At 48.1% G+C, this 24499-nt stretch overlaps 2 protein-coding genes across 7 annotated transcripts; one reads left to right on the top strand and one right to left on the bottom strand.

Moving 5' to 3' along the window:
- Window positions 1-1150: 1150 nt before the first annotated feature.
- Window positions 1151-20652, bottom strand: CEP85 (centrosomal protein 85). Of its 6 annotated transcripts, none has more exons than XM_044998105.1 (14): window positions 20567-20652; window positions 18160-18232; window positions 16987-17127; window positions 13290-14008; window positions 11683-11816; window positions 10706-10823; window positions 10090-10275; window positions 7677-7829; window positions 7273-7427; window positions 6533-6653; window positions 5988-6038; window positions 5790-5897; window positions 4616-4841; window positions 1151-4027 (listed from the first exon to the last, which is right to left on the bottom strand). In XM_044998105.1, the coding sequence occupies exons 2-14, from the start codon at window positions 18212-18214 to the stop codon at window positions 3864-3866; spliced, it is 2331 nt and encodes a 776-aa protein (XP_044854040.1). In that variant the 5' UTR covers window positions 18215-18232; window positions 20567-20652; the 3' UTR covers window positions 1151-3863. The 6 variants fall into 6 exon arrangements, with proteins under 6 accessions (XP_044854040.1, XP_044854037.1, XP_044854041.1 ...); XM_044998102.1 differs by having other exon boundaries at window positions 16987-17139; window positions 20567-20645; XM_044998106.1 differs by lacking the exon at window positions 20567-20652 and adding an exon at window positions 19983-20224.
- A 1286-nt stretch (window positions 20653-21938) lies between these two features.
- Window positions 21939-24399, top strand: LOC123355397 (claudin-1-like). Its single transcript, XM_044997830.1, has 2 exons — window positions 21939-21968; window positions 23446-24399. The coding sequence occupies exon 2, from the start codon at window positions 23732-23734 to the stop codon at window positions 24329-24331; it is 600 nt and encodes a 199-aa protein (XP_044853765.1). The 5' UTR covers window positions 21939-21968; window positions 23446-23731; the 3' UTR covers window positions 24332-24399.
- The last annotated feature ends 100 nt before the right edge of the window (window positions 24400-24499 follow it).

Below are 24499 nucleotides of genomic sequence, written 5' to 3' on the forward strand. Positions count from 1 at the left end.
GGAAGCTTTGCATCAGGAAGTGGCACGTCCCAGCTCTTTCAGAACTGTCTGGCCACTGTGTGATCTGAGACTTACTTGGTCACATACAGCCAGTCAAAGCCCAGCTCCCTGATGAAGTAGTTACTAATTGACATTTGTAATCACACTGAAACATTTATTATATTTGTTGAATTTTCATCTCACTCTCAAGTAATTTTAACCTTTGAATAGGGAACTGGGAGCCACAGGGAACCTGGAACAAGGCACCAACTTGTGCCTTGTGCCCAGATCACTCGCTCAGTTAGCACCCACCCTCCCCAAATCCCTATAACCTCCTCTGCTATCAGCCATTCCCAATGCTTGTCAAGGAAAAGTATCCTTGGGAGGCAGAGGCCCCCAGCCACAGCTTTTCTGTTGCAATCACTCAAGCAGGCTCCCTTTAAGTTGTACAGCATTCTGGCCTCATGCCTCGCCCCACATGAAGGCAGTCGGCATCCTGCGAACTATCACAGCAAGCTACTGGCGCACACATCTGAGCACTCAGGGTATGCCATTACCTAGCTCAGAATGCCACAGAAGGGAGGTAGTAAGCACTGCAGTACTTTAACGAAAAATACTAGCCGTTGCAATCAAACTCTGTCTTCCTGGAGGCACGTGATTAAAAGGAAGGCACAGTTCTATGCCCGGTTTGAGCTGCTATTTGGATCTTAAATGCTGCATGGTCAGCTTGTACTTCCCTATACGAACAGAGTAGGAACTTCTAAAAAAAGTCTTCTGCAACATATGTGGATGTGTTAGGTTACTGGTGAGACAGTTGTTCTGCTTTCCATTGCCCTCAGTTTCCTTCACAGCCCTACATCCAAGGTTTTTACTGTAAACAGTAGCTTGAATTTGTAACTCTATGCAGTGAAGAATCCTAGGGCTTGATTCATCATTGAATGGCAGCGAACCTCCCATTGATTTCAGCAGAGCAACTCTAGTTGCAACTGGAGTGACACACAGATGAAGCAGAATATGGGGCTTGATTCCGAAGTCACAGTTTATAGCCGTAATGAAAGTGGTTTCAGTTCAACAAAGCACAAGCGTCACTAGGAACAATGCAGTGTTATGAAATACTATCAAATCCCACCTCCCTCTGCCGCATCCTTGAGAAGGAAAGCCATACACCGAATTGCTCTGCACAACAGGAACAAAGCAGCTTTATTTTATAATCAAAATAGTCAGTACAAACAACTGCGTAAGACAAATATTCAGATAAATATACCTGTGCTTAACTGTACAAGGAAACACCAGGCCCCAGGCAGAAGTCAACTGTTTAAACACGTCCTGCGTAAGCAATGAGACTAACCACGGTACATGGTTATTTTGGATACCTGGGTCTTGGGCACTCTAGCCACCAAAGCTGGTGGATACCTGCTATAACCGAAGTTACTTTAATAACAAGGTGTGCAAAGAACTTTTTTTTTTTTTTAAATACAGACCTTTGTAAAAGGATTAAAATGAAGCTCGTTCTCTCTCTCACAGGCACAGTAATATGCTACCCGAGCGCCATGACACATAGGAGCCTATCACCTCTTTCCCCAAGGACAGAAATGCAGTGCCCTGCTCTGTATCAGCTTAAATACACAAGGGTTTCATTTCTTAACCCTTCTTCATTGCTTAAGACCTAGACTCTGGTTTTGCACCCATCATTCTGTGGGTGCCGCTGGGGACATGTAGCTATCTCCTCTCTTCCTCCCTGCAAGTGTTTTGTGGGTATAAATGGAAAGGTGGGTGAGGTTGCTTTAGAAGTCAGGTGCTAAATGCAGGTTCCCTAGCAGGCTAACAACAGCTCTGGTAAACAACATGGTCACCAAGGTTTCCAGTTACCCAGCAACATTCATGTTTGGTGCTGCTGGCCCTGTTGTGCCCATAGTATTTCTCAATAGTCTGGGCAACTGACTTCAAGGAATTATCTTGGCCCACTGTCTAAGTGACTCAGCAAGGGAGCTGGCTGGAGGCAGCACCTGTGGAGAGATGCCGTGATTATAACAATGATCCATGTTACACCACCAGGCATCACACCAGATGCTCCAGGAAGGACAGAGTAGCTACACGGCAGGGAATATACCAGCTAACAAGCCACCCATCAGCTACTTTCTGATCTTAGCCATGGGTAGCATATTAGCCAGGTGGTTTCCAGAACAAACACTGTGCTGGCCAGATTTCAAAAATAGATTTTATTGGTTTCAATGAAGTCTGACAAAAAAGCACCAGGAACAGCATCTTCACAGAACTGGGGATCAGCACCAAAAGAAGGATGGAAACCTACACCAGCCAAATTTTAACGTGTCAGCAGGGTTTGCATCTGACTGAACTGACTTCTTAGCTTCTGAACCAGCCAGCGGGTTTCATCATTAGCCTCTTGGTGCTTTTCCAACTAAGCAGACGTTTAGAGTCACCCCTAAGGCTGAGAGCTGACAAAAGATAATGGAAAAGAATTTTCATTTGCTTATTTTGACATCACTACACTCACAGGGTGCGGTTGCAGCTCACATACACAAAACCAAGCAAGCTTTAATCTAGTTAGTTCAGGAACTGGAGCAGTAAAGCTGCGACCGTGCAGGCTGCATGTGCACACATGGAATCCTGGGTAATTACTCGCGGCTCGAGCGTACCCTGCTGCAATTTCACCGCTCTGGTCCTGAGCTAGCTTTAATCTAGCGGGTGTGTCTACAGGAGCAGCAATGGCTCCCTGTGACTGCACTGTAGACATATAAGGGCGTCACCACCCTGCAGGACTTTTGGGGAAACCCTGTTCAGATCCCAGACAGCAGCACATTGAGGCTACCCCATGCAATGATGCTGAACGTCGGATTGTCATTTCTCCCACTGAACATCCACAGGGAGGCAGCAAGTGTTTGTGCAAGAACACTGCTGCAGGCCTGCAAAGGCTCTCTGCTGCTTGCAGTGAGCTGTCCTGCCAGGCAGAGTGTACGTATGCCCAAGGCTGCTGCAGGATTGGCTTATGGCTATAAAGGCAGCGAGGAGAAAGCCTAGTTCCCCCACCCGACCAGCAGATGCATGGATGAAGTTAAGTAGGCAGGAAATTTCTCTAGAGGATTAAGGCACTTCAGTAGCAGTCCACATTCAGAGCATCGTTAAAGGGATAAAATCCTAAGGCCTCATCAAGACTAGCATTTTCAGAACCCAGTTTTAGCATCACTTTTTTTTCAGCCTGTTGGCTACTGAAAGACATCAGTTGCCTATACCTGAGCAATGCAGAACTGGTTACCCGAATGACCACACACTATTTATCCGGGCCAGAACCATATACATGGTTGTTGCAGATAAGCCTGTAACACTGTACTTCTAGGTACAATTGAACAGTGCTATGGCATAGCAGCTTGTCTATGAACTCCACAGACTTCCTCTGAACACTTTTGTGCAATCAGTAAGGCCAGAATATTCAGAAGGAATCTGCTTGGATTGTTTATTTACCAGAAAGGACAGAGGCCATGGCATCCGTTTCCTTTTCATGTCAGTCTGAATCCTTGTGTTTCCATGTTCAGTATTTGACATACTTGGAAGATAACTAGTAACTCACCCACCAGATCGAATCAGCGACTGCACCAAATCCAACATATCACCTTCCAAAGGATCCAAGTTGCTGCAAAGTCTGATGAACACCAAAGATCCTAAATAGTTCCGGTTAGGCAATCAGCATCTAAATGACCTTGGCATCAGAATCCCTGACTTCCTCTTGTGGATAAGCACCAGCATCTTGGTACCTTGGAATTGAGATAAGGTGCTTGATAGTTTTTTCCATTACATGGGCTCTAATCTCAGGTTTTCAAGTGTTCATTTCCAGTTGTTCCTATGCTATCCTGGGGAGAGCTTATCCATCACTGCGTGATGCAGTTGTCCCCCATATCCTGTGCATATCTATCAGATATTGCAGTCCGTAAGTCCTCGATGTCTTTGTGAAGCTGTTTCACCTCCATCAGTTTCTTTGCAAACACGTCTGGGTTCAGCAAGTCATCCTTCTCCTTAACTGAAGCTTGCACAGCTGCATAGTTAGAGAATGAAATCACATCAGACACACAGTTCTGAACAGGAGTCAGGCATTAGTGAATACATCACTTTACACCAGACAAATTATCCACAGTACATGGCATTAGTTAACACCCAACAGATACATATAGGGAATTCAAATCTTTAAAGCCTGTGAATCAGAGGTCTGAACAGAATGACAGAGCACAGAGAGGCAGGCTGGCTTTTCAGTGTTCTTAAACCCAGGAGGAGAACATTCTATCTACAGTATAAACCAGATGTCCCCAAACTGTAGGGTGCCCTCTCCCCCGGGGGGCATGGAGAAATGCTCGGGCGGTGTGTGTGTGTGTGTGGGGAGGTTTGGCGGGCTCAGCCTGGGGACGGGGAGAGAGCACCACCCAGCCCTACTCTGCCTTGACCCCTGCCCTAGCCAGAACTCTGCTCCCAGCCCTGTTTCCTGCCCCAGTTCGGGTGGAGAGGGGGAGCGTGACCCTGAAAAAAATGTTTGGGGACCACAGATATAAACAAATTATTCTATTCCACCCAGTGCATGAACCAAAGGCCCCCCCCACTTGGAGATTCCATCACTCCCTTGTGTACTTACAGTGAATGCCCAGGAGCAGGGAAAGGTTGGGATCCTTGCCCTGTGCTCTTTGAGTCACAATGCTGTAGACAGACTGCAAATCCTGTAGGCAGCTGGCCAGTTCACTATGTAACTCATGGGCGAGGTGTGCTGTCCCGGCAGGAAGCGGTTGGTTCATCTCTACCTGCTGGAGGTGCTCCTGTAGGGTCAAATTCTTCTCAATCAGATCCTGGTTCTGCACTGAAAGCTGAACAAACAAAAGTAACGTTAGCTAAGTCCTAACTATGTCAGCTAAGCCATCTGATTCTAATGGCCCCTCAGCGTGGAGCAGGTGTTACAGACCGTTGTTGCATTTATATGTTTGGGTACTGCACAGACACTGCTCTCTGAATCAGGTGGTTTTCTTTTCACAGCATTGGAACTTTGTGTCTTGCCAGCAGGGATATACTTTTAGCAGTGTAGATACGTGGTGGTGGAGACCAGAAGGGTGGGTTTATATTAAGAATCCCTCTGGATTCAAACCCAACTCGAACAGTTTAAAGGTCAAATTTTGGGCCCAAACACCACAAACCCCAGGTTTTTTTTTTAAATCGGAACCAGCTTCTCTCAAAAGGGAAGAATATAAAAATCAACAGGACAGAAAGCGCCTTATCCCACTAGCTCCCTGGCGCCCTCAGTCTGGATAATAATGCAGTGGCTTCCAACGGATGCCTGTGCTCTTTCCCCCTTCTCTTTGCCCAACTTGATGCAGGGTGAATTCTCCTTCAGGAGACACACTCAGTACTTGGGTCACTTTAAGACATCAGCTGGAATTCAACCTAGAATCTTTCACTCAGGGCTTATGAAGCACTGGTATATAGCTGTGGTGAATAAGGCTTCTTTACTGCACCCTGGTGGCCACGTCAGTAACTACAATCACAATCCACACTAAGTTGGGGAGACAAGCTGCTGCATGGGCGCCGGGCACAGCCAGATCTCAGGCATTACAAAAGCAACAACTGGGGTGGAGAGATGGATGAAAAAGAGAACTCGTGGTTCTAAAATAGAGACAAGGGAACCCCTTTCTAGAGCACAGTCAGGGCAGCTAGCAGACTCTGACAAGATGCACTGAAGGAGGAACCAGCAACTGCATGTCCTACAAGACAGTTCATTGTTCATTCAGCTACTGTGTTCATACACAAACTCCAATTCTGACCTCTTTCACGGCCGTGCGTAGCTGCTGCAGTGCGTTTTCTCTTCGCGTCGCCTCCTCCTTCAGAGCCTGACTTGTCCCCTCTTCCTGAGACACCTGTTCTTCCAGGCTCTGGAGCAGACCCAGGGAGAGAAGTTAGTTCAACATATCTTATAATCGATGCTCCAGAGTTCCCAGACCTTCATCATTCACACCTCTCACCTTTATTCGTGAAGATAACTGCTCCATCTTCTTCTGCTGTTTGTCCACAATCTGAAATCAAAAGCAGATGCATTTAAGAGCTGAACATGGCCAAACGTACTCAGTAATACCACTTGGGATTCTTCCTTTGATCGAATAGCTACAAATCAGTTTTTAATCACTTTAAATTACAGCCTGGTTTGTAAAGTGCTTTGAGATTCCCTAGTGGAAGGTGCTAGTAGGAATAGTAATTATGTACTAAGACTGGAGAAGCTGCATTCTTGGGGTTCCCCCTCCCCACCTCCTTCCTTTTCTGGATTCTTCAGTTTCTCGCCGCTTTGATGTTTAAGTGACTACTACAGAATTGGATAGTATTCACACCAAGAATGGCTATCAGACCCCTCCGGGCTTGGCATGCTGAGAACTACTAGCGCATAGCACTTGTAAAGTACATGTTAAACCTGAACCCCTGTTTTAATGCCTGATGTGGAACAGTACAAGGAAGGAGAGAAATCTGAGTTAGCGTGGGGCAGTCTCACCCATGTCTGAGTTGTATATTCAGTTACCTTCCTGAGACAATCACAGTCTTTCTGCAGAGAATCATTTTCTGATTTCTGTTTCTCCACCTCCTGGACAGGTGACCCTCTGCCTGCACTCTTCACACACTGCTGCACCCTATCCTGCAAGCTGAGATAAACAGCTCATCAAATGAACCAGCAAATATAAGAAATTTCAACATAATGTGGCAGTGGTTCTCTTTTAAAAGAGACAATAGGAAAAACTCTGCCACAGAACAGATAGAGACGGGAAAAGCTTTTTCCACTGCCCTGTCAATGTTCCTCCATGTGATCTGAGGTGATTTACTTCTAAGGAATAGAGGGGGGCGATCGGTCTCCATGAGCCAGTCAACCATTGCCCTCTTTGCTGAGGCTGTCACAATGGGATGCTCAATTGTAGCATGTATGATATAGACACATATCCAGTGGGAACTGGTCCGAGTCCACAAGCTGGTTTCACATAGCTCCAGTAGCCTATGATGACCTGGAGCAGAAAGGCGTCATGCATTTCCCTGAGCCATACCTCCATTTTGGAACAGCCACAAGTTATGGTCATTCAATTTTATCTAGAATTTACATTCGAGAACAATATCCAGAGACTCAATACAAGCCCCGTTCAGAACTACGCTGCAGCAGAAAGATGCGCTCTAGCGTATTCCACTTCTCTGGTCTCCGTGCTCAGGATTCTAGAGCTACCGGCCTTTGCTACTAGGCAGAAGTCAGGCTCGCCTTCAGCTTTGGGGCTTTACCTGTGCACAGTGGAAAGCAACTCCAGTTCTTTGCGTTTTTGTGTTTCTAGCTGCATCTCCTGCTCTCTGCAGGCAGCCCGGACATCTCCAAGCTCTCTCTTCAGCACCGTCACGGTTTCCCGCAGAGCAGAACTCTTCAGTTCCGATTCCTTTAACTGGAACAGAGAACACTGCTCAGCACTAACAAGTCTAGAGATCCTTTGCCATGTGCCACATTAGGCCTAGTACTTGACAGGGATTTCTACTATCAACGTGGCAATTTACAGCCATAGCTCAGAACATCTCTCTTTCAGAAGGACAGATTGCAATTCTACTAGCCTAGTGTATGGATAATCGGCAGCAGTAAATCGTGGCATCCAGGCTAATGCCTCAAACTCAGCACTATACAGAGGATGTCATTTTACCTGCTGATTCTGTTTCTGATGATCCTCTAGTGTTGGCAGATCAGCCAGGTAGCGCTCCAGGGTCTCAATTCTCTGCTGTCTCTCCCGGTTTTGCTCAGACTCCTTTTGGCATTTCTTTTTCAGACTGTTAATATGTTTGTCTCTTCCCTTTATCTGCATGAAGAAACATTTGAAGGTTTGATTTGCTTATGTTATAATTACCATGCGTGTGTGTGTGTGTCTCTAGCTTGTCTATCGAAGCATTTTTGCAGCACCCATCACCAAGATATCAAATTGCCACATCACAGCAGCTTTTCTTTTCACTGTTATCTGAAAGTGAACTTCATCCATTGGACGTTATATGCTAGTTATCTGGTCAGCACATGAGCTCCTAAGCCACCCTCTGTAATTGCAGGTTTTTACTGCTGGTAAACCCAAACAAGGAACAGTTTCTGTACTCAAAGAAAGGATGAGCAAATATGCTTGGAATTTAAAAGTTATCAAGTGCCTCACACACACACACACACACACTTACAAGATGCTGCACACAATTAAAAATATAGTTAAAATTCTGAAATATAAAAATAAATTAATGACATCACATTGCTTGGCTTTAGATACACACACACCCATAATTTAACAGCCTTCAGACTCTTAGCAAGTTGCATACAAGGATCTTAGTGTCGCAATGTGTGGGTGCTCCTGTCCTCTGAGCTCTTGTCAAATAATCAGAGGAACCCGAGATGCCACTTTGACTGAACAAACCTCTAACGCAACAACGTAGGAAAGTTTCCCACTTTAGGAAAGCTATTGGGCTCGCCTAAACCCACTCCCCACAAGCTGCAGATTTATGTATCATTTGTTTTTAAACAGGATCACTACATTTACAGGGAACAAGGACGAATAGGGCTGAGAAGAACAAGAGAAGAGGACAAGGCAAGAGTGGACCAGGCAGTTCTACTCAGGGGGTGACATTTATATTCCAGAATGCACAAGAAAAATAAGTAACGGTTTAGCCTCAAAACACAACATTTTATTAATTAAGCCAAGAATCATTCCCCATTGAATAGATCGTTTCAGCGTGTTTAAGTGCCGAGTGTGATCCATGTGACACAAACGTGGATCCATAAGTCAGACTTTACCTAGAGCAGGGGAAGGACTTTTATGCCAAAAGAGGGAGTCCAACCTATTTCTTTACTAACCCTTAAATTCTCCTTCACAATGAAGCCTTAGTTATATTGATTTGCTAATTATAATTAAGAGGGGGTCTAGACAAGTCACTGAGGATACAGTGATACACACTGAAGAAAATTAAGGGGCAAAAGAAAGGTCACTCCAGATGTTTCTTTGCTTCCTTTTGAAAGCAACTTGGGGCTTGGCTACACTTGAGAGTTACAGCGCTGGTGGTGGCTTTACAGCACTGTAACTTACTCCCCGTCCACACTGGCAAGGCACATACAGCGGTGTATCTCCCTGGCTACAGCGCTGGCTGTACTCCACCTCGACAAGAGGAATAAAGAGAACAGCGCTGCTCTTGCAGCGCTGGGGTGCCAGTGTAAACAGTGATTAATCTTACTACGTTGTAACTGACCTCCGGAACCTTCCCATAACGCTTTTAAGATAACACTCTTTGTTTTGTTGTGATGCTCTCTTTGTTTTGTTGTGAACTCGGGGCTCCCGGAGCTGCTTATCTAAAAGACAAACACAGCTCCTGTTTGCTGTGAATGAGGCAGGCAGGGGGATGAATGTCCACAGCTAGTGTTTGCTTGAGGAGAGAAGCAGCCCGGAAGGGGGGAGAGGGAGTCCGTTTTGGAGCAGCTGCTTATCTGGTCTGAAGGCTATTTGCATTTAGTGAATGAGAGAGGGGTGGGGGAAGGGGTCAAAACTTTTAAAATGATTGAAGGTTGGTGCTGTGTATCTTCAAGTCCTTAGAACTTGCAAGGCAGGGAGCTGACACAGTGTCAGCTCCAAAAATCCACTCTCTCTGTCTCCCCAACACTCCCTGTCACACTCCACCCCACCCCCCTCTTTTGAAAAGCACCTTGCAGCCACTTGAACACTGGGATAGCTGCCCATAATGCACCACTTCCAACCGCACTTCATAATGCAACTTCCAGCGCTGGTAGCTGTCAGTGTGGCCACACTGCAGCGCTTTCCCTACACAGCTGTACGAAGACAGCTTTAACTCCCAGCGCTGCACAGCTGCAAGTGTAGCCAAACCCTTGCTCCCAACTACAGCCTGATAGTGGCTGAGGTTTCTCTTTGCTTGGGGGCTGTGAGAGAAGAGAGCGGGCCCAATGGCTCCACACAACAGGTGGTGGTGCCAGGAATGGCTCCTCGGGCCAACGCCAGTCACTGGGCCAACACCCCCCTTGAGGGGAAAAAAAGAAGAAAAAAAGGCATTGCCACAGTTCTAGAGCACCGACAGTCATACCCGCTCTTCTTGTTTCTTCAATTCCTCCACATGCTTCTGCACGGTCTCCTTCAGCGTCTCCCGAATCAGTTTCGCATCCACCTCTGAAGCAGCCAGCTTCTTCTCCAATTCAATCTTTTCCTTACTGAGGGATTCAGTCTTCTCAGTAAACTGTGCTCGCAGGAACGAGTTCTCCCGCTGCAGCTCCTGCCAACAAAGACACCCAGCAACCAGCGTAAGGGTTCCCATTGTCCACTAAACCCCCCCGGTTAAACATAACAGACCCTATGCTCCAGAACAGCGGTTACAACTCTGATGTATTATCCACCCTTCACAGCTCCCAAGGATCTTTACAGCACCTCTTATGCACCTGCAAAATCAGCTCGCACACTGCTTGGCTGGTGCTGTTGGACACCGGCATTAGTAGCATGACCACTGCGGTTTGTTCAGAAATCAAAGGCTCTAAATGTCAAGACCACAGGAAAACCCGGATGAATTGGCACCAGATGACACATCTGGAATGGACTGTTACCTTGCCCACCCCTCCTATGCAGAAATAACCTGCTAACCAAGCACCCTGCAGCAAGTGGGTTTAGCGCATGCTATTTTCAACCGACTTCTTGCTGTTCCTACTTACCTGCATTCTCAACATGCAAATATCTCCATAGGGGGGAGTACAGCTCAGAAGAGCACTGTGAACCTGCAGCTCACTCTCCCGCACTTTCTGCTCCAACTGGGAGATGTGCTGCCTCTGCCTGCAAAAATCAGATCAGACAATACGTCCTTCTCAAACATACCCCATAGGTGTGGCCCTAGCCGAGAGGACAATGCACTCTGCCAGCTATGTAAACCCAGTACAGTCAAAAAACCACACATCTCCTCAGTCAGGGCCCTCCATCATGACAAAAACCACAACCACAGCTTAAAAATAGCCGGCAAAGGAATAGCAATTTTTAAAGACTTGAAAGCGTTTTTGTCAAAAACATGCTTGTTTTTCACATTAAAAATTCGAGTCTTGTCTGCCCTGCAAGTTTCTACGGTGACTGGAGAATTTACTGGTGAAATTGCACACATCAGAAGAGTCAAGCTGAGCAAATGACCTGGGTAGGGATTTTTAGTCCAAATGTTTAAAACTTCATGTGTGTTAGCACCTGACATCAATAGTCAATAAGCACTCTGGAGAAAGGAGAGATGTGTTAAAGACTCACCAGCCCAAAATAAACATCCCTGAGATCCCATAGAGGTCCCTCCAGCAAAACTAGGAAGAGCAGCCTTGGCATTCCAAATGTTTCTCATGTAAACAAACAGGAGAAACACATTTTAACAGCTTTTAGCTCTTCTTTCTCCATCACAAAGCAGGGAAAAAGCACAAACGCAGTTTTAAAAAATCCTTTGCAGATCCTCTAAGTTAGCCACTGCTGCTAAGGAATCACCTGTCTCACTTCCTCACTATTCACTTCCATGGCAAAGTGAAGTGAAATCTCATGGAAGAAAAGGGCATTTCTTCAAATGTTTTCTTACAATTACTATGTTATTTGTTAGTGTCAGTAAAAACCCAGAGGATAACACATTTCTTTTTTTCCCCTTACTGCTCTCTCCTGAAATACCTCCTACCTGTCAATGAGGATCTCTTTTTCCTTAAGTAAATTCTCACTGGTGTTCAGGATACTGACCCATTGGGCTGGATCAGTGGAGTGCAGTGAGGTAGCATACATTGAAGGTTGGTGGCAAGCAGCTCCATTCTGTAACTGGAAAAAAAGAGAGAGAGAGAGAGAGAAGGAAGGAGAGGCTTAGGTTTCACAGAAGGTAATTGCAACATTGCTGGGGCTATTTTGTACCCTGTGTGCTCATCTGGCATGTGAGCACGCAGAAAGTTCATCTAGTACGGAGCTATTTCAGCCTGTGTCTGGGCTCTGGGGACAAGTAATTTTGGCTGAGCTCAGGCAATGAGTTGATTGAATAATTTTAGATCACTGTGCTGTGTCACTGGAAGCCATTAGTTTCTAATATTGCTACCCACCAACTGCTCACTAAACAAATGGCTCCCCTCCAGCGAAAGACTGATATTTTCATAAAAATCTACTTAAAATTGTTCCATAAGTCTAGATATGGAGTGAGGTTAGTCTGCTAGTTGAAATACTGATAACCACCGCCTTCTATCTGCATACGTTTCCCCTGCACTTCCCATCGGAAAGGGTAATCACCACCTGATTTAAACTGTTCTAACGTAACACAGAAATGCTACAGATCACGGCCCACAGGCCGCATCCGGCCTGCTGCTTCATTTCATCCGGCCGGCAGCAAGTCTCTGTGCCGCAGGCCCGAAGCCTTGAGCTGCGGTGCCCCCCTGCAGGGCTGGAGCCACAAGCACTGGCGCACTGGGTTGCCAGAAGTCCAGTCGGCTTCACACAGCTCCCGGCATGTCCCTGTGGTCCCTGGGAGCAGGGACAATCAGGGAAGCTCTGCACGCTGCCACCAGCGCCGGCTCTGCGGCTCCCATTGGCCAGGAACCATGGCCATTGGGAGCTGCAGGGGCGGTGCCTGAGGGCAGCAGGCACCATGCAGAGATCCCTAGCCCCAGCAGGCAAGGAACCTGCCTTAGCCTCACTGCACCACTGACCAGGAGCTGCCTGAGGTAAGCACCGCCTGGCCGGAGTCTGCACCCTGAACCCCCTGCCCCAGGTCGGAACCCCCTCCTGCACCCTAACTTCCTCCCAGACCTGCACCCCAAACCCCTGCCCCAGCCCGTACTCCAAACCTCTTGCCCCCTGCCTGGAGCCCCCTCCTGCACCCTGAACCCCTCCTTTATGGCCCCACCCAGGAACCTAGAGGAAGCCCCGAGCCTCTGTGCCCTCCCCCTCCCCAGGCTGGAGCCTCGAGCGCCGGCTTGTCTACTGCGGGGGGAGCCCCAACCCTCCATATTCCCCAACAGGGCTGGGTGTGGCCCGCCACTGATTTTTTCTGTGGGTCAGTGGCCCCTGATAGAAAAAACGGTTCCCCACTCCTGTGTTACATGATTGCCACATTTCAGTGATGTGAGGAATGACATGTATATAGAGAGAGTTTTGAGATCATTTGTATAAAAATGTGTAATAGAAGCACAAGACTCCCCCGCCGCATTAGTCAGGAATTGTGGTTACATTACATATAACTCCGAGAGAGGTGGAGAGGGAAGGAGAAAGCGATTTCAAAGGGTTTTTTGTAAGTGGATCTTTTTCTACCTGCATCTGTTCTACTTGCAACCGTATGTTGTCCAGCTGCTGCCTCCAAGCACTGAGTTCACAGGCCCTCTGATGTGGATGCAAAGTGCAAGGCTCCTGCCTCCACACCTGAGACTGAGCCGCCATTGGTTTCGAAAAGACGTTATTGGGCTGAAACCCTAATGGCATCAGTCTGCTCCCAGTGGGCCAAGTACCGGTTTGTGGCTCACACGCTTCACTGGCCCCTGTTGCTGGTTTAGTCTCCGGCAGCACTTTGTAAGGCTCCTTTCCTTTGTAAGTGGAAACCAAGCTTGGATCCTGGAACTTGTGGGCCGGGTCAGCGTACAGCGTATCCAGCAAAACAGACTGATTAAGGGTCGGCTCAACGGCAGGCGTGTCAAATTTTCGTGTGTCTTCCGCTCTCAGATGATCAGAAATAGGAAACCAGGACTGCTCAAAACCATTTTCCCCGGAAGTCCCGTAGAGATGCAAGAGATCCACTTGAGAGGATTTCACAGCAGTAAAATCTCCACTTCTTGTCAGCCCTCCATTTTCAGTGGACGGTCTTGGGACGGCTGGTTTGGATGAAACTGGTGCATTCTGCAAAGAGCTTGGCTCACCTGTTGCGTAGAGCATGGAAGGTGAAGTACCCAACGTAGAAGGCATGACATGGGCTGTAGGGATGGTCACTTGGGTTTTGATGGGCTGAAACGAGGAACTGCTACTGGAATTGCAAAATTCTAGAGGAAGAATTTCAGAGAGTTAGAATTAAAGCAACACTTTTCAATTACAAGACAATTGCCACCTTTTCTTATCCTACTAGGAACATTTCCTACGGTCGAGGGGCTGGGGGAGATCATACACAGTAGCAGGACAAGAGCACATTTATTTTTTCCTTTATTAAAAGTTCCAGGAGCCCCATGATATTTATCTGCCAGAGTAAACTGCAAAAGGGCAACAACTACTATCATTCATCCTAGATCATTTTGGCATTAAAATTCTTCAATCAAACCTTATTGATAAATGTATCTGTCTAGACACTTAGAAATAAATCCTGAAATTGAGTAAAAAGGCTGAAACTTACTCAAGAACTGAAAACTGAGACCTTGGTTACATTCTGCTCGTCCTACAGCACAGCGACTCTGCACTGTCACCAAAAGCAATAGGAGCCTTTGCTAAGCCCATGATAAGCTGCAACACACAGCACAGAGCCCTTGACCTTAGAACTCCCCTGGAACATGGCAACAAACCCAGCCGTTCCTAGAACTCAAAGTAATGGCTCTGTCCCACAGTCACAGGAAATGAGACCAAGTGCAGATCCGTCATCTCACGCAGCTACCAAACCTGACTGCATGGAAGTCTGAAGTTATTCTTAGTAACTCTCAGGTTTCAATAGAGCAACAACAGGAGCTCAACTGGGCAAACACTGAAGCACCTTCTTTTCCAATGTGTTGATTTTTCCTCTTCCTCATATATTTGGGCACCAATGTCATGTTTCCTCGGGCTAGCCTGTTTTCTCAATGCATTGGCATAAAGCCCATCCCGATGTGCTATTTCTCCAGCCCAGCTTTGGGACAGCGAGCTCGCATTCCCACATGTTTTTAACATCAGAGTGTTGCTATGAGAAGGAATGAAGTCACAATTTTAAAGTAACTGGAATGAGGACCCTGTCAAATGTCACAAGCTACATAAAAGATGTTAATATGAAGGAACATCATCTCTCAATATTAACAAACGGGGGCAGGGGGGGAATCCCTGCAGTTATCAGCTCCACCTATGACTCCTTCAAAGAGGAAACAGCCCTCCAAATAGACAAGAATACACGTTTCAAACAGACCAAGGAGAGTCAGTGCCGATTTCTTCTCTTAAGTCTCCTAAACTTAGATTGCAGCATCATGGTCAGGAGCTATTGTGTTCTAGCCACTAGCAGTGGACTCCACTGGGAATGAATCAGTCCCTTGAAGTGTGGGAATGGTCACCACAGTCAGTGGCATCTTATAACAGGTGCGCTGATTTTAAAAGTCAAAATATGATTCTACTAACTATCAGTATAGCAAGCTCAATCTGAGCTCTTCGGAGAAGGGACATTGTCTTGCTGTATGTTTGTGGTGTTATCGACAACGCCACCCCACTTTGAGTGCAACTAGAAATTTTCTTGTGCTGAGAAAAACTAGATGGGGAACCTCAAAGTGCAGGCATACAATACTTTGAAAAAATTATTTAAGAGCACCTTGATCTTGATTCTTGTGTTGTTAGAAAATATGGCAAGTTTCAAATGGTACCATACACCTGAGGAAGAATGGGAAAGCGAACAAGGCGTGTTCCTTCTAAAGAGCAATACAAGTAAACCCTCCTTATTTGTGACTGAAAGAAGCTTCGGGTTACCAAGCAGTGTCCTACGCCAGTGGTTCTCTACCTTTCCAGGCTCTTGTACCCCTTCCAGGAGTCTGATTTGTCTCGCATACCCCAAGTTTCACCTCCACTTAAAAAACTACTTGCTAACAAACTCAGACATCAAAATACAAATGTCTCACAGCACACTATTACTGAAAAATTGCTGACTTTCTCATTCTGTCTGTATGACATTTTAATTTGTACTGACTTCACTAGTGCTTTTTATGTAGCCTGTTATAAAACTAGGCAAAGATCTAGACGCGTTGATGTACCTCCTGGAAGAGCTCTGCGTAACCCCGGTTGAGAACCACTGTCCTACGCAAGCCTCACTACTGCCTCAGACCACACACACAAGAGTTTGTCTCATCTAGCACGAGGGAAGATGCAGTTTCCTGTATTGCTGTAGAGTACATTACTTGCATACAATTAAAAAAGCCAACATGATGCTGTGGAAGTGTAGAAGCCTGAATTCAAACAACAGAAGGACAAAAAGTGGATCCACCCATAGTTAAAAGTCAATGACAACAGTTTCTCTCCCCCATTAAAAAGCAGAAACATGATTATTGCCCCATTGATATCAATGTCAGTTCCCCATGCTCTTAAAGTCATGGCCTTCTTGGGAAGCCTTGTGCTGCAAGGAGAACTCCAAGCTAACAATCCCCTAGTTAGGACTGGATGCAATATGAAAAGTGACCACTACACAATCAAAATAGTCAAGTCTAGATATTACTGAGAACTATTACACAAAAATTCCCTTGTTCTGTTTGCAGCTCAAGAGCCAAAATATACCAGTCTCTATCCATTTTAATAAACTGACCATAATTCTTACAAGATACAGGTAAAGACGAATATTGAGGCAATAGTTTTGTCCAGCATATTGTGGAGAGTGAGATCCTCACATGCTTTCTATTGGAAAGTATATTAATATGAAGCAGAGGCTGATGGTCAACAGCTCAAGGTGCTCAGAATCCTTGTGCATCTTCAAGATTATTAATCTACCTCTATCAAAAGAGATTTTAATTGACAAACTTGTAACTACAGTTGAAGCTAGAAATCGTAATGCAGTTTGGCTAATCACCTTTCAAGCTTTAGATAAGATGATGAGTCTCAACCAATTTACATTTGTTTACATTTTAGGTTACAAAACTAACGGCTAAGTGTGAAAGTGTATAATATTCTCACTGCAGAATGTGTCATCTTCCCCTCCATTTCATACGCTAGGGCTGTTTCTGTATCGGGAGGTTCTTGACGCTTGGTTTATGTTGTAAGAAGAACTAGAAAAAATTCTGCAGTGTTACTGTAAGGATCAGACATTCAGACTCACCCTCTGTGCTGTCTGAGCAGGAGGTCCCGATTGCTGTATCCCCACTGTCAGCCATACTTGAACAGTGACCAAAGCGACTCTGGAACCTCACAGACAGAGTTGGGGTTTTCCAGTCGGTCTCCAAAGAACAGCGCTTTTGACCTGTATTAGAGTCTGGAAAAGAGTCACACTGTAGGCATATATATAATTCAGAGCACTACCTATCAGTATTACACCGAGAGAGTGTTCCCCAAAGATCAACCTTTAGATTCTACACTGAGGGGAAAATATCCCCAGCCTGTTCCACCTGCTCAGAGATATTTGCCAGTGAAGGAGACTGAAAGGTAATAAATGAACAAGATGACTTTGCAGCTGATTTCAAAGAAATAAAGTTTCAGATTTATTTATAGGAGACTGCAACGGGAAGAGACTTGTTAAACCCATCCTTATCCTTGCCCCTGCTGGGGTGAACGGAGGAAATATTAGAAATTAATTTTACCAACAAGCCAATTTAATTTATCAAATGGAGTTTGAACTTTTGGTTACAAAATCGTTCTTCCAGTTTAATTTAAATTCATTAATAAAAAAGAAGTGGATCTCTCCAGAATGATCAGCAAGTCAATTGCATGAGAATCAGCATTAAGCTGTATTCACACATTTCCTTACTGTGTGGATATGAATTGTTCTTTGTTTGATTCCTCTGAAATACTGCTGCTTGTGAAATCTCTTTCCTTATGGCAAATCTTCTAGCAATAGGCACAGAGGACCTAAACCAAGCCAGCAAGAGACGAAAGGCCACCACTATAGAAGATAAGAATGCAATGCATATCTCACTGGTATCACTATGCATGTGCTCCCACACTGAAGAGGCGGCAGAGTGACAGTGTTTGCATACAGAAGTACAGAGAAAATACTGGTGATGGTAAAGATGCATTGCAATATTATCATGCTATGAACTCCCCCTTTGCTGGATTTTAAGAGAGGTTGGTGTATGGGTAAGTGACTATCTGTCCCTGGACACTCATGCAATTGTTTTGCAGGCCCAGGATATTAACTGATCAAATAAATGTTTTAAGATTTTATTTTTCATAAAAAGCTTTTGGTAAATAAGCTACCTCCTGGGTTTCATAAGGAATCTCATACCAGGATATGGCAGGAGTATGACTTTTAAGGAAAACAATTCATAATTCAAACCTGTTGGACTGGTCTGCTGGAACCTCAGGTCTGGGCATTTCTCAAGGGTGGCCATCACAGCTATTCCAGTCAACTATAAAATTAAAGAAATAGAACCATATTTTAAACCAGCATAATCCAATCCATTTTTGCCACTGGCCAAGCAAGTATACAAATCCTACACTGATATAAATACTACAGCTACTCTTCGCTAACGGAAACATTTCTCTTTAATAGCATGTTTCACATTTAATTAGCACCTCCTTTCCACTATAGGACAGCAGTTAACACTTCAAGAAGTGCAATTATTCTGGCTTAACACACTTTTCAGAAATGGAAAATGTTCTGGTTTGTAACACTCTTAAAGTGCTAAGCATAAAACCTGGCCACACGTTATACTATCTTGGTTATTTATAGGGCATCAGCCACCATAGTATCTAGGTATTCGTTCTATATCTATAACGATTCAAAATTTCTTTTTACAAACCTCAGCATTTAGCCAGTTCATTTCTGCCCCCCCTGAAGATTACTTTATGCAGCTACACCCAGAAACCTGGTCAGTCATAAGTGATGTTACACCATCAGCTATGATCATTGCTCTATCCAGAGCTTTGGTTGACTTTATTGTATATGAAATCATCTCAAACACATGAATCTCCTGCCCAGAATAGGACTATAATATCTAGCACTTGCAAACTTCTTCATTATCAAATTCAAGCTCTCAGTTCCTTCAACCCTGTGAAATAGTAACTCCCTATTATCCAGTCCTTGCAGGCACTACTTTACTTAAAAGTAAATTTGGCTATCCAAAGTCCTCATGGAAAATATTTCTATTTTGAAAACAAAGAGCTAATGATTTGGCACCAGTCACATGTTGAGACAGTAGGGAATACAATGAGATATGGGGAGAAGAAAAGAAGTGGAGTTCCATTCTGAGCAAAGAGAAACAAAACTTGGTGGTTAACTCAGGTTAATGGATTATGTGTATGGCTCTACCAAATTCAAGGTCCATTCTGGTCAATTTCACAGTCATAGGCTTTGAAAATTAGTCAATTTCATCCTTTCTACAACTGATACTTCCTGTTGTAATCATGAGGATCCTGACCAGAAAGGGGGTCATGGAGGGGTCACAAATCTGTTGAGTGTGAGGGGGTTATGGGGGGAGGGTTTATGGGATTGCTACCCTCACTTCTGCGCTGTCAGCAGCCCCAGAGCTTCCTGCAGCCAGCTCCCAGAGATGGAGGTGGGTCTGATCTCTTCTGTGCTGCTGGGAACACCCCAGCTGGGGGCTCCTAGCTGTAAATTGGGCCGTGCTGGGGAGGGACAAGACTTACTCTTTCCCTGCACAGCTTGGAGGGGGGTGGGTGATCAGACCCCCCTCAGGGAATCTCCCCCAGCTGCAGGGCACTGCTAGCAGCACAGGGGAGATCAGACCTATCTCCACCTCTGGCAATCTCCTGCCGCTGCAGGAAGCCCTGGGGCTGCTACCCAGGCCAGGTACCCAGAAGTGGCTGTGCAAGGGAAGAGTAAGTCCCACCCCTCCCTAGCCTGGAGGGGATTAGTAGCTGGAGACATGGTAAGAGCCCCAGCTGGGGCACCCCAGCCCTGCCCCTCCCCTCCAATTTCACAGAGAGAGTCTGATTTCACATCTGTGACTCGCTTTTTCATGGTCGTGAATTCGGTAGGGCTCCAGTTATGTGTTTTGACTACGGTTGTCGGTTATTTAATGCAGCGGACTGACATCAGGCCAGTCTCTAGCAGCCCTCAGGCCCAGCAGCACCCAGCCCAGGTCCTGCCTCACGCTGAAGCGCGCAGGAGATATGAAGCGATGGAAACAACCTTAAAATCCCTCAGCACGTCTCGCCGCCACCCCGCGCGGCTGCTACGGCTTTCAGCCACCGGCCTGGAGCTGCCAGCCCAGATCTCCCTGCCAGCCCGTGTCACGCATCGGGGCGGGCAGGAACCGGGGTGAGCGGATTCACCCCCGAGCGGGGGGGCAGAGCCGGGACCGGATGGCAGCACCTCGCGCAGGGGGGAGCTGAGGGGCAGGGCTGGGGGGTGCCCCAGGATGAAGGCGCAGGGGTGGCTGGGGACCCCGGGACCTGTGGCGCGTGGGGGGGAGGGAGGGGTCGGGGGGCGATGGGGGGGTCTAGCCGGTGGAGCGGGGCAATGTGGGGGGTTAGTCCCCGGGGAGAGCGGCGGGGATCGGGGCTCCAGCCCCCGGGGGTGTAGCCAGGGGCAGGGTCGGAGCGAGGCGGCGAGGGGAGGGCTCGGGTTGCGCCCCCAGGGGGCGGACCGGCGGGGGGGGAGCGGGCCCCGGGGAGGCCATGCCCGGGCGGACGGGGCGAGGCGGGGGGGTCACGCGGGCCGGGGGAATGTCAGTTACGGGGGTGGGAGGGACACAGAGGGAGTTTACCCGCCCCCTCACCTGGCTCCGCTCCGGCTCTCGAGCTCCCCCCGCCTCACGGTCTCGCGGCGCTGACGCGTCGGCGACCGTTACAGCCGCGCCGGGGGCGTGGGCACCAGGCTAGCTAGCCACGCCCCCCACGCCACGCCGAGCCTATCCGGAGCGTCGGGTCCGCCTCGTGCCCTCCCACCCCCTCGCCATTGGCCCGCAGCGTCCGCTCCCCGCCCAAGATACATGAGCTCCGCCTTCCCGCTGGGGGCGCGGAATAACGGCAGCGCATCAGGGAGAAATGACTGCCACAGCGACCCGTAAGGAAAGGAGGCGGGGCCTACCGCTAGCCCGCCCCTGCCCCTTCTCCTCTCAAACCCCAGGTCCCACCCCTAGCCTCTGCCCCGCCCCCTCAAGAGGCCCCTCCCCCTTGCAGCCCCACGTGGCCTTGCCTGGGGTAGCCCAGGCCCCGCCCTCTAGGCCTGGGGGCCCTGCTCAGCTGCAGGTTTTGCACCCAGTGCTGGAGGCGCCTCAACATCTGTTCCCCGCCCCGCCCCCAATGTAAAACATCTGCACTGCCCAGTCCACATAGCCCAATGCAGGGGCTGGTCCCCCAAAGAACAGCGTCACCTGGTATTGCCCAGTGCCTCCCACCCCAGGGCTTGTCTACACTTGAAACGCTACAGCGGGGCCGCTGCGTGACCCCCACCCACCTCGACAGGAGGGGGTCTCCCAGCCGTCCCCCTGCGAGGCGGTACCTGGGCCAATGGGAGAATTCTTCTGTTGCCCTAGTGCTGGCTACACCCCGGCTCTGCTCAGCTTAACTGCAGCACACAGGCGTGTGGGCGTTTCACACCGCTGAGCGACGTAGCTGGGTCGATCTCACATTTTAGTGTAGACCAGGCCTAGATCTCTACAGATACACTGGAGAGAGCTGCACTGGAGCGATACACTGGAGCCTGATTAGGGCCTCCGGGCACTACCCAGTACAAATAACCAATACCAATAATATGTTATCCTGAGAAAGAAACTGTAACCTCGTTAGTAACCCCATTACTGCAAGCTAGGGGACTGGCATGAGATGAATAGCTGCAGGAACATGCTTCTGTTCCAGAGCCCTGAGGACCGGAGCAGTTTCATAGCTAACAAAATTTATCATAGAAATGTAGGGCTGCAAGGGACCTTTGGAGGTCATCAAGTCCAACCTCCTGCAGTGGGGCAGGACCAAGCCAGCCTAGACCACCCCTGACAGGCAGCTGCACTTCTAGAGCCTGCTTTACCCTTAGCGCTAAGCACCAGATTTTAAAAAGCCATTTAGGCACCTAACTCCCATTGCAGTGTTGTACCAAACAGTAGACCAACCCCTGTATGACAAAATGCTTCAGTGACCTGTCAGCATTCCTTTGGCTTCAACAAAACCACTCCAACCTTGAAGGTAATCATTATATCAACCAGGCAAGGTACTAACAAACTTCAACAGGACTTTATTTTTAAAGTGGAAACCTCTTTACCAAGCTGCTGCTGCACCCTCTGTAACTCTCACTCTGCCTCCTCAACTCCTCTCTCCTGTTTCCTGGCCTTTCAGACTCCCAACAGCCAGTGCTCCGAGTTCTAATAATCACAAGCAACATCTAAACACCACACTGACCATACAAGCTCCCACCTCTGAGAACTTTCAAGAAACAGAAAAGTTGGATAATTTGGCCAGAGGGTCCTTTTTGTAACCTGTGCAGGTGCTGCTGGCTGAAAGGAACTATAGCAGGGCAAAGTATTTCTACCAAGCAAACCTGTACAGGGAGTGGAGGAAAGCTCTAAGCATTTTCAGCTACCAGCTGTGAGAAAGATGCTAAAGTTGTTCTGGAGGTTTAGAGCTACTGTTTATACCACAGAGCACCAGTTTGTCTGTCTGGCGTGGGAGGCGGAGGAGAATGCTGCCCTCTGCTCAGCAGCCTTCCCACACCTGGCAATGTTTGAGAAGTAGAAATAAGGACACTTGGGAAGACCAACATTGGCACCTTGCTCCTTTAAATACATGAGGCTAGAAGAGCAGAGCAGGAGGAAAAGGTCCATAGCAGAGCCAGGCCTGGAACCCACTTGGGCTGATTCAGTTTCTGTTGCACTGGCCCAACTTCTGCCATGGGGGGGGAAATCTACAGTAATGGCCATGACCTCTCTGGAGTTACGCTAGGTTCACGCTGAGGTAGCTGAGGAAGGATGTTAGCCCAGATACAGTGTAAAGTGCAGTGTGTGCAGTACATTGTGTACAGCACAGTGCACAGGATGGAGCCACCCGGCATCTTTAATATGGCACATTTCCGTGGCAATGAGAACCTGGAGCCTGCAGCCGCCAATTCACTGACACCTGCACAGCGATTCTAGTCTCCCCTCCCGTGACGTTCATCAGTCTTCCAGAGCTCCCCTTCCTGTACACTCCCAGCCAACCCGACACACCCAACTCCCCTGTCCCACCACCCAATCTCTCCCAGGTCCCCTTTCCACACACCCCTTCTCCTAGACCCGTCCTCCACTCAGACACGTGCCCTCTTGCATAACGCAAATGCTGGCGTTCATCACCCCTCTCCGTTTCTCTCTCACACCCTTCCCCCACCCCAATCCTCCAACCTCTTTGCCCTTCACGAAGCTATTGGGCCAAGTTCATCCCTGGTACAGTCAGAGGCGGCATGTTGGGGCTGACGCGATCCAAGCAGCATAAACTGAAGTCGCTCTCCGCGCAGTTACCCCGGTGGAGGTCAATAGAGCATTGCTCACTGGGGCCCTTCCTCGTCCATATTAATGATTAGAGCCCTTCGTTATGTCTGGCCACGCACTAGGCCCAGAGCAGAACGAGGGGCAACGTTAATGTGTAACCAGGGGGCGTGGGAATGGGGGGTCACTTAACATTTAATCAACAGACTTGAAATGTTAGGAGGGAAACATGTTCGCGACAGAGGATTTACAAAGTCAAGGTGATGTGGACAGTAGAACCATAACCAACAGCTTCACCTGGGCTCCAGCAGCCTCCAGCCCGGCCCGAGAGCGCCCTGGAGACGAGTGACGACTTTCCCCTTTCCGCTCCGGGCTGGGCACACTCCAGAAAACGCCTTCCCGATTGCACAGCGTCTCTGCCCGACTCTGTATCCCAGCCCGAGGGAGTCCCCTTGAAGAAGCGAAGAGACCAGGGCCCTTTCTCATCAGACCATGGCAACTGGCTCCATGGTGCTTGGACTGGTGGTGGCGCCCATGGGATGGGTCTTGCTGCTGGCAGCCACGGTGACCCCGCAGTGGAGAGAATTCTCCAGGCGGCCCGGCTTCCCGCGGGACGTTTCCTTCAGTGACGGTCTGTGGGAAAGCTGCGTGGAGGTGATCAGCGTGCCGGGCAGCGTGTGCCAAGCCATCCCCCAGGAGACTGCCATCTCCTGGCCCGTGCAGATGCTGAGAGCACTCACTGTCATCTCAGTGCTTACAGGGGTCCTGAGCTACTCTCTAGCCCACGTGGGGGTTCGCTGGTGGACAGACCCGCCCAACCCCAAGCTTACGGGAACTGCTGGACTCCTGCTGGTTCTCTCTGGAGCCATGTATCTATGTGCCACATCCTACATGGCTTACAAAGTCCTAGAGAACATGGCCAACCCTCAGACCCCTGCTGGGGACAAGTTCCAGCTTGGGACCTGTCTCTACCTTGGCTGGAGCGGCGGAGTAGCTGAGATCTTGGCTGGGATCTGCCTGGCCATCAATTTCCAAAGGAAGGAGGAAAGCAGCCCAGGGAATGTGGCTGCTCCTTATGAGGTGGATTACTGAGGAGGGGCTCCCAGGCTAGCGCTGGGAGAGGAAACTGGGGGAGTTGGGGACTCTTCTCTGGGGGATTACAACTGTCTTTTCCTTGTGCACTGAGTCCACGTAGGTCTCCTGCTGTAGCTGCTTGAGCATGACTGTGCCTTTACTTTACTGCGCTAGGATCAAGCTGCG

This window comes from Mauremys mutica, chromosome 23 (genome assembly GCF_020497125.1).
Source record: "Mauremys mutica isolate MM-2020 ecotype Southern chromosome 23, ASM2049712v1, whole genome shotgun sequence".
Taxonomy (NCBI): Eukaryota; Metazoa; Chordata; order Testudines; family Geoemydidae; genus Mauremys; species Mauremys mutica.

Bases quoted from the DNA above. Each gene is read 5' to 3' on its own strand.
- CEP85 (XM_044998102.1), bottom strand. From the start codon at position 18,214: ATGGCCACCCTTGAGAAATGCCCAGACCTGAGGTTCCAGCAGACCAGT. The intron at 17,140-18,159 runs GTTTGAATTATG...ACTCTTTTCCAG, and splicing joins CCAGCAGACCAGTCCAACAG to ACTCTAATACAGGTCAAAAG. The intron at 7,428-7,676 runs GTAAAATGACAT...TCTCTGTTCCAG, and splicing joins ATCAGAAACAGAATCAGCAG to TTAAAGGAATCGGAACTGAA.
- LOC123355397 (XM_044997830.1), top strand. From the start codon at position 23,732: ATGGCAACTGGCTCCATGGTGCTTGGACTGGTGGTGGCGCCCATGGGA.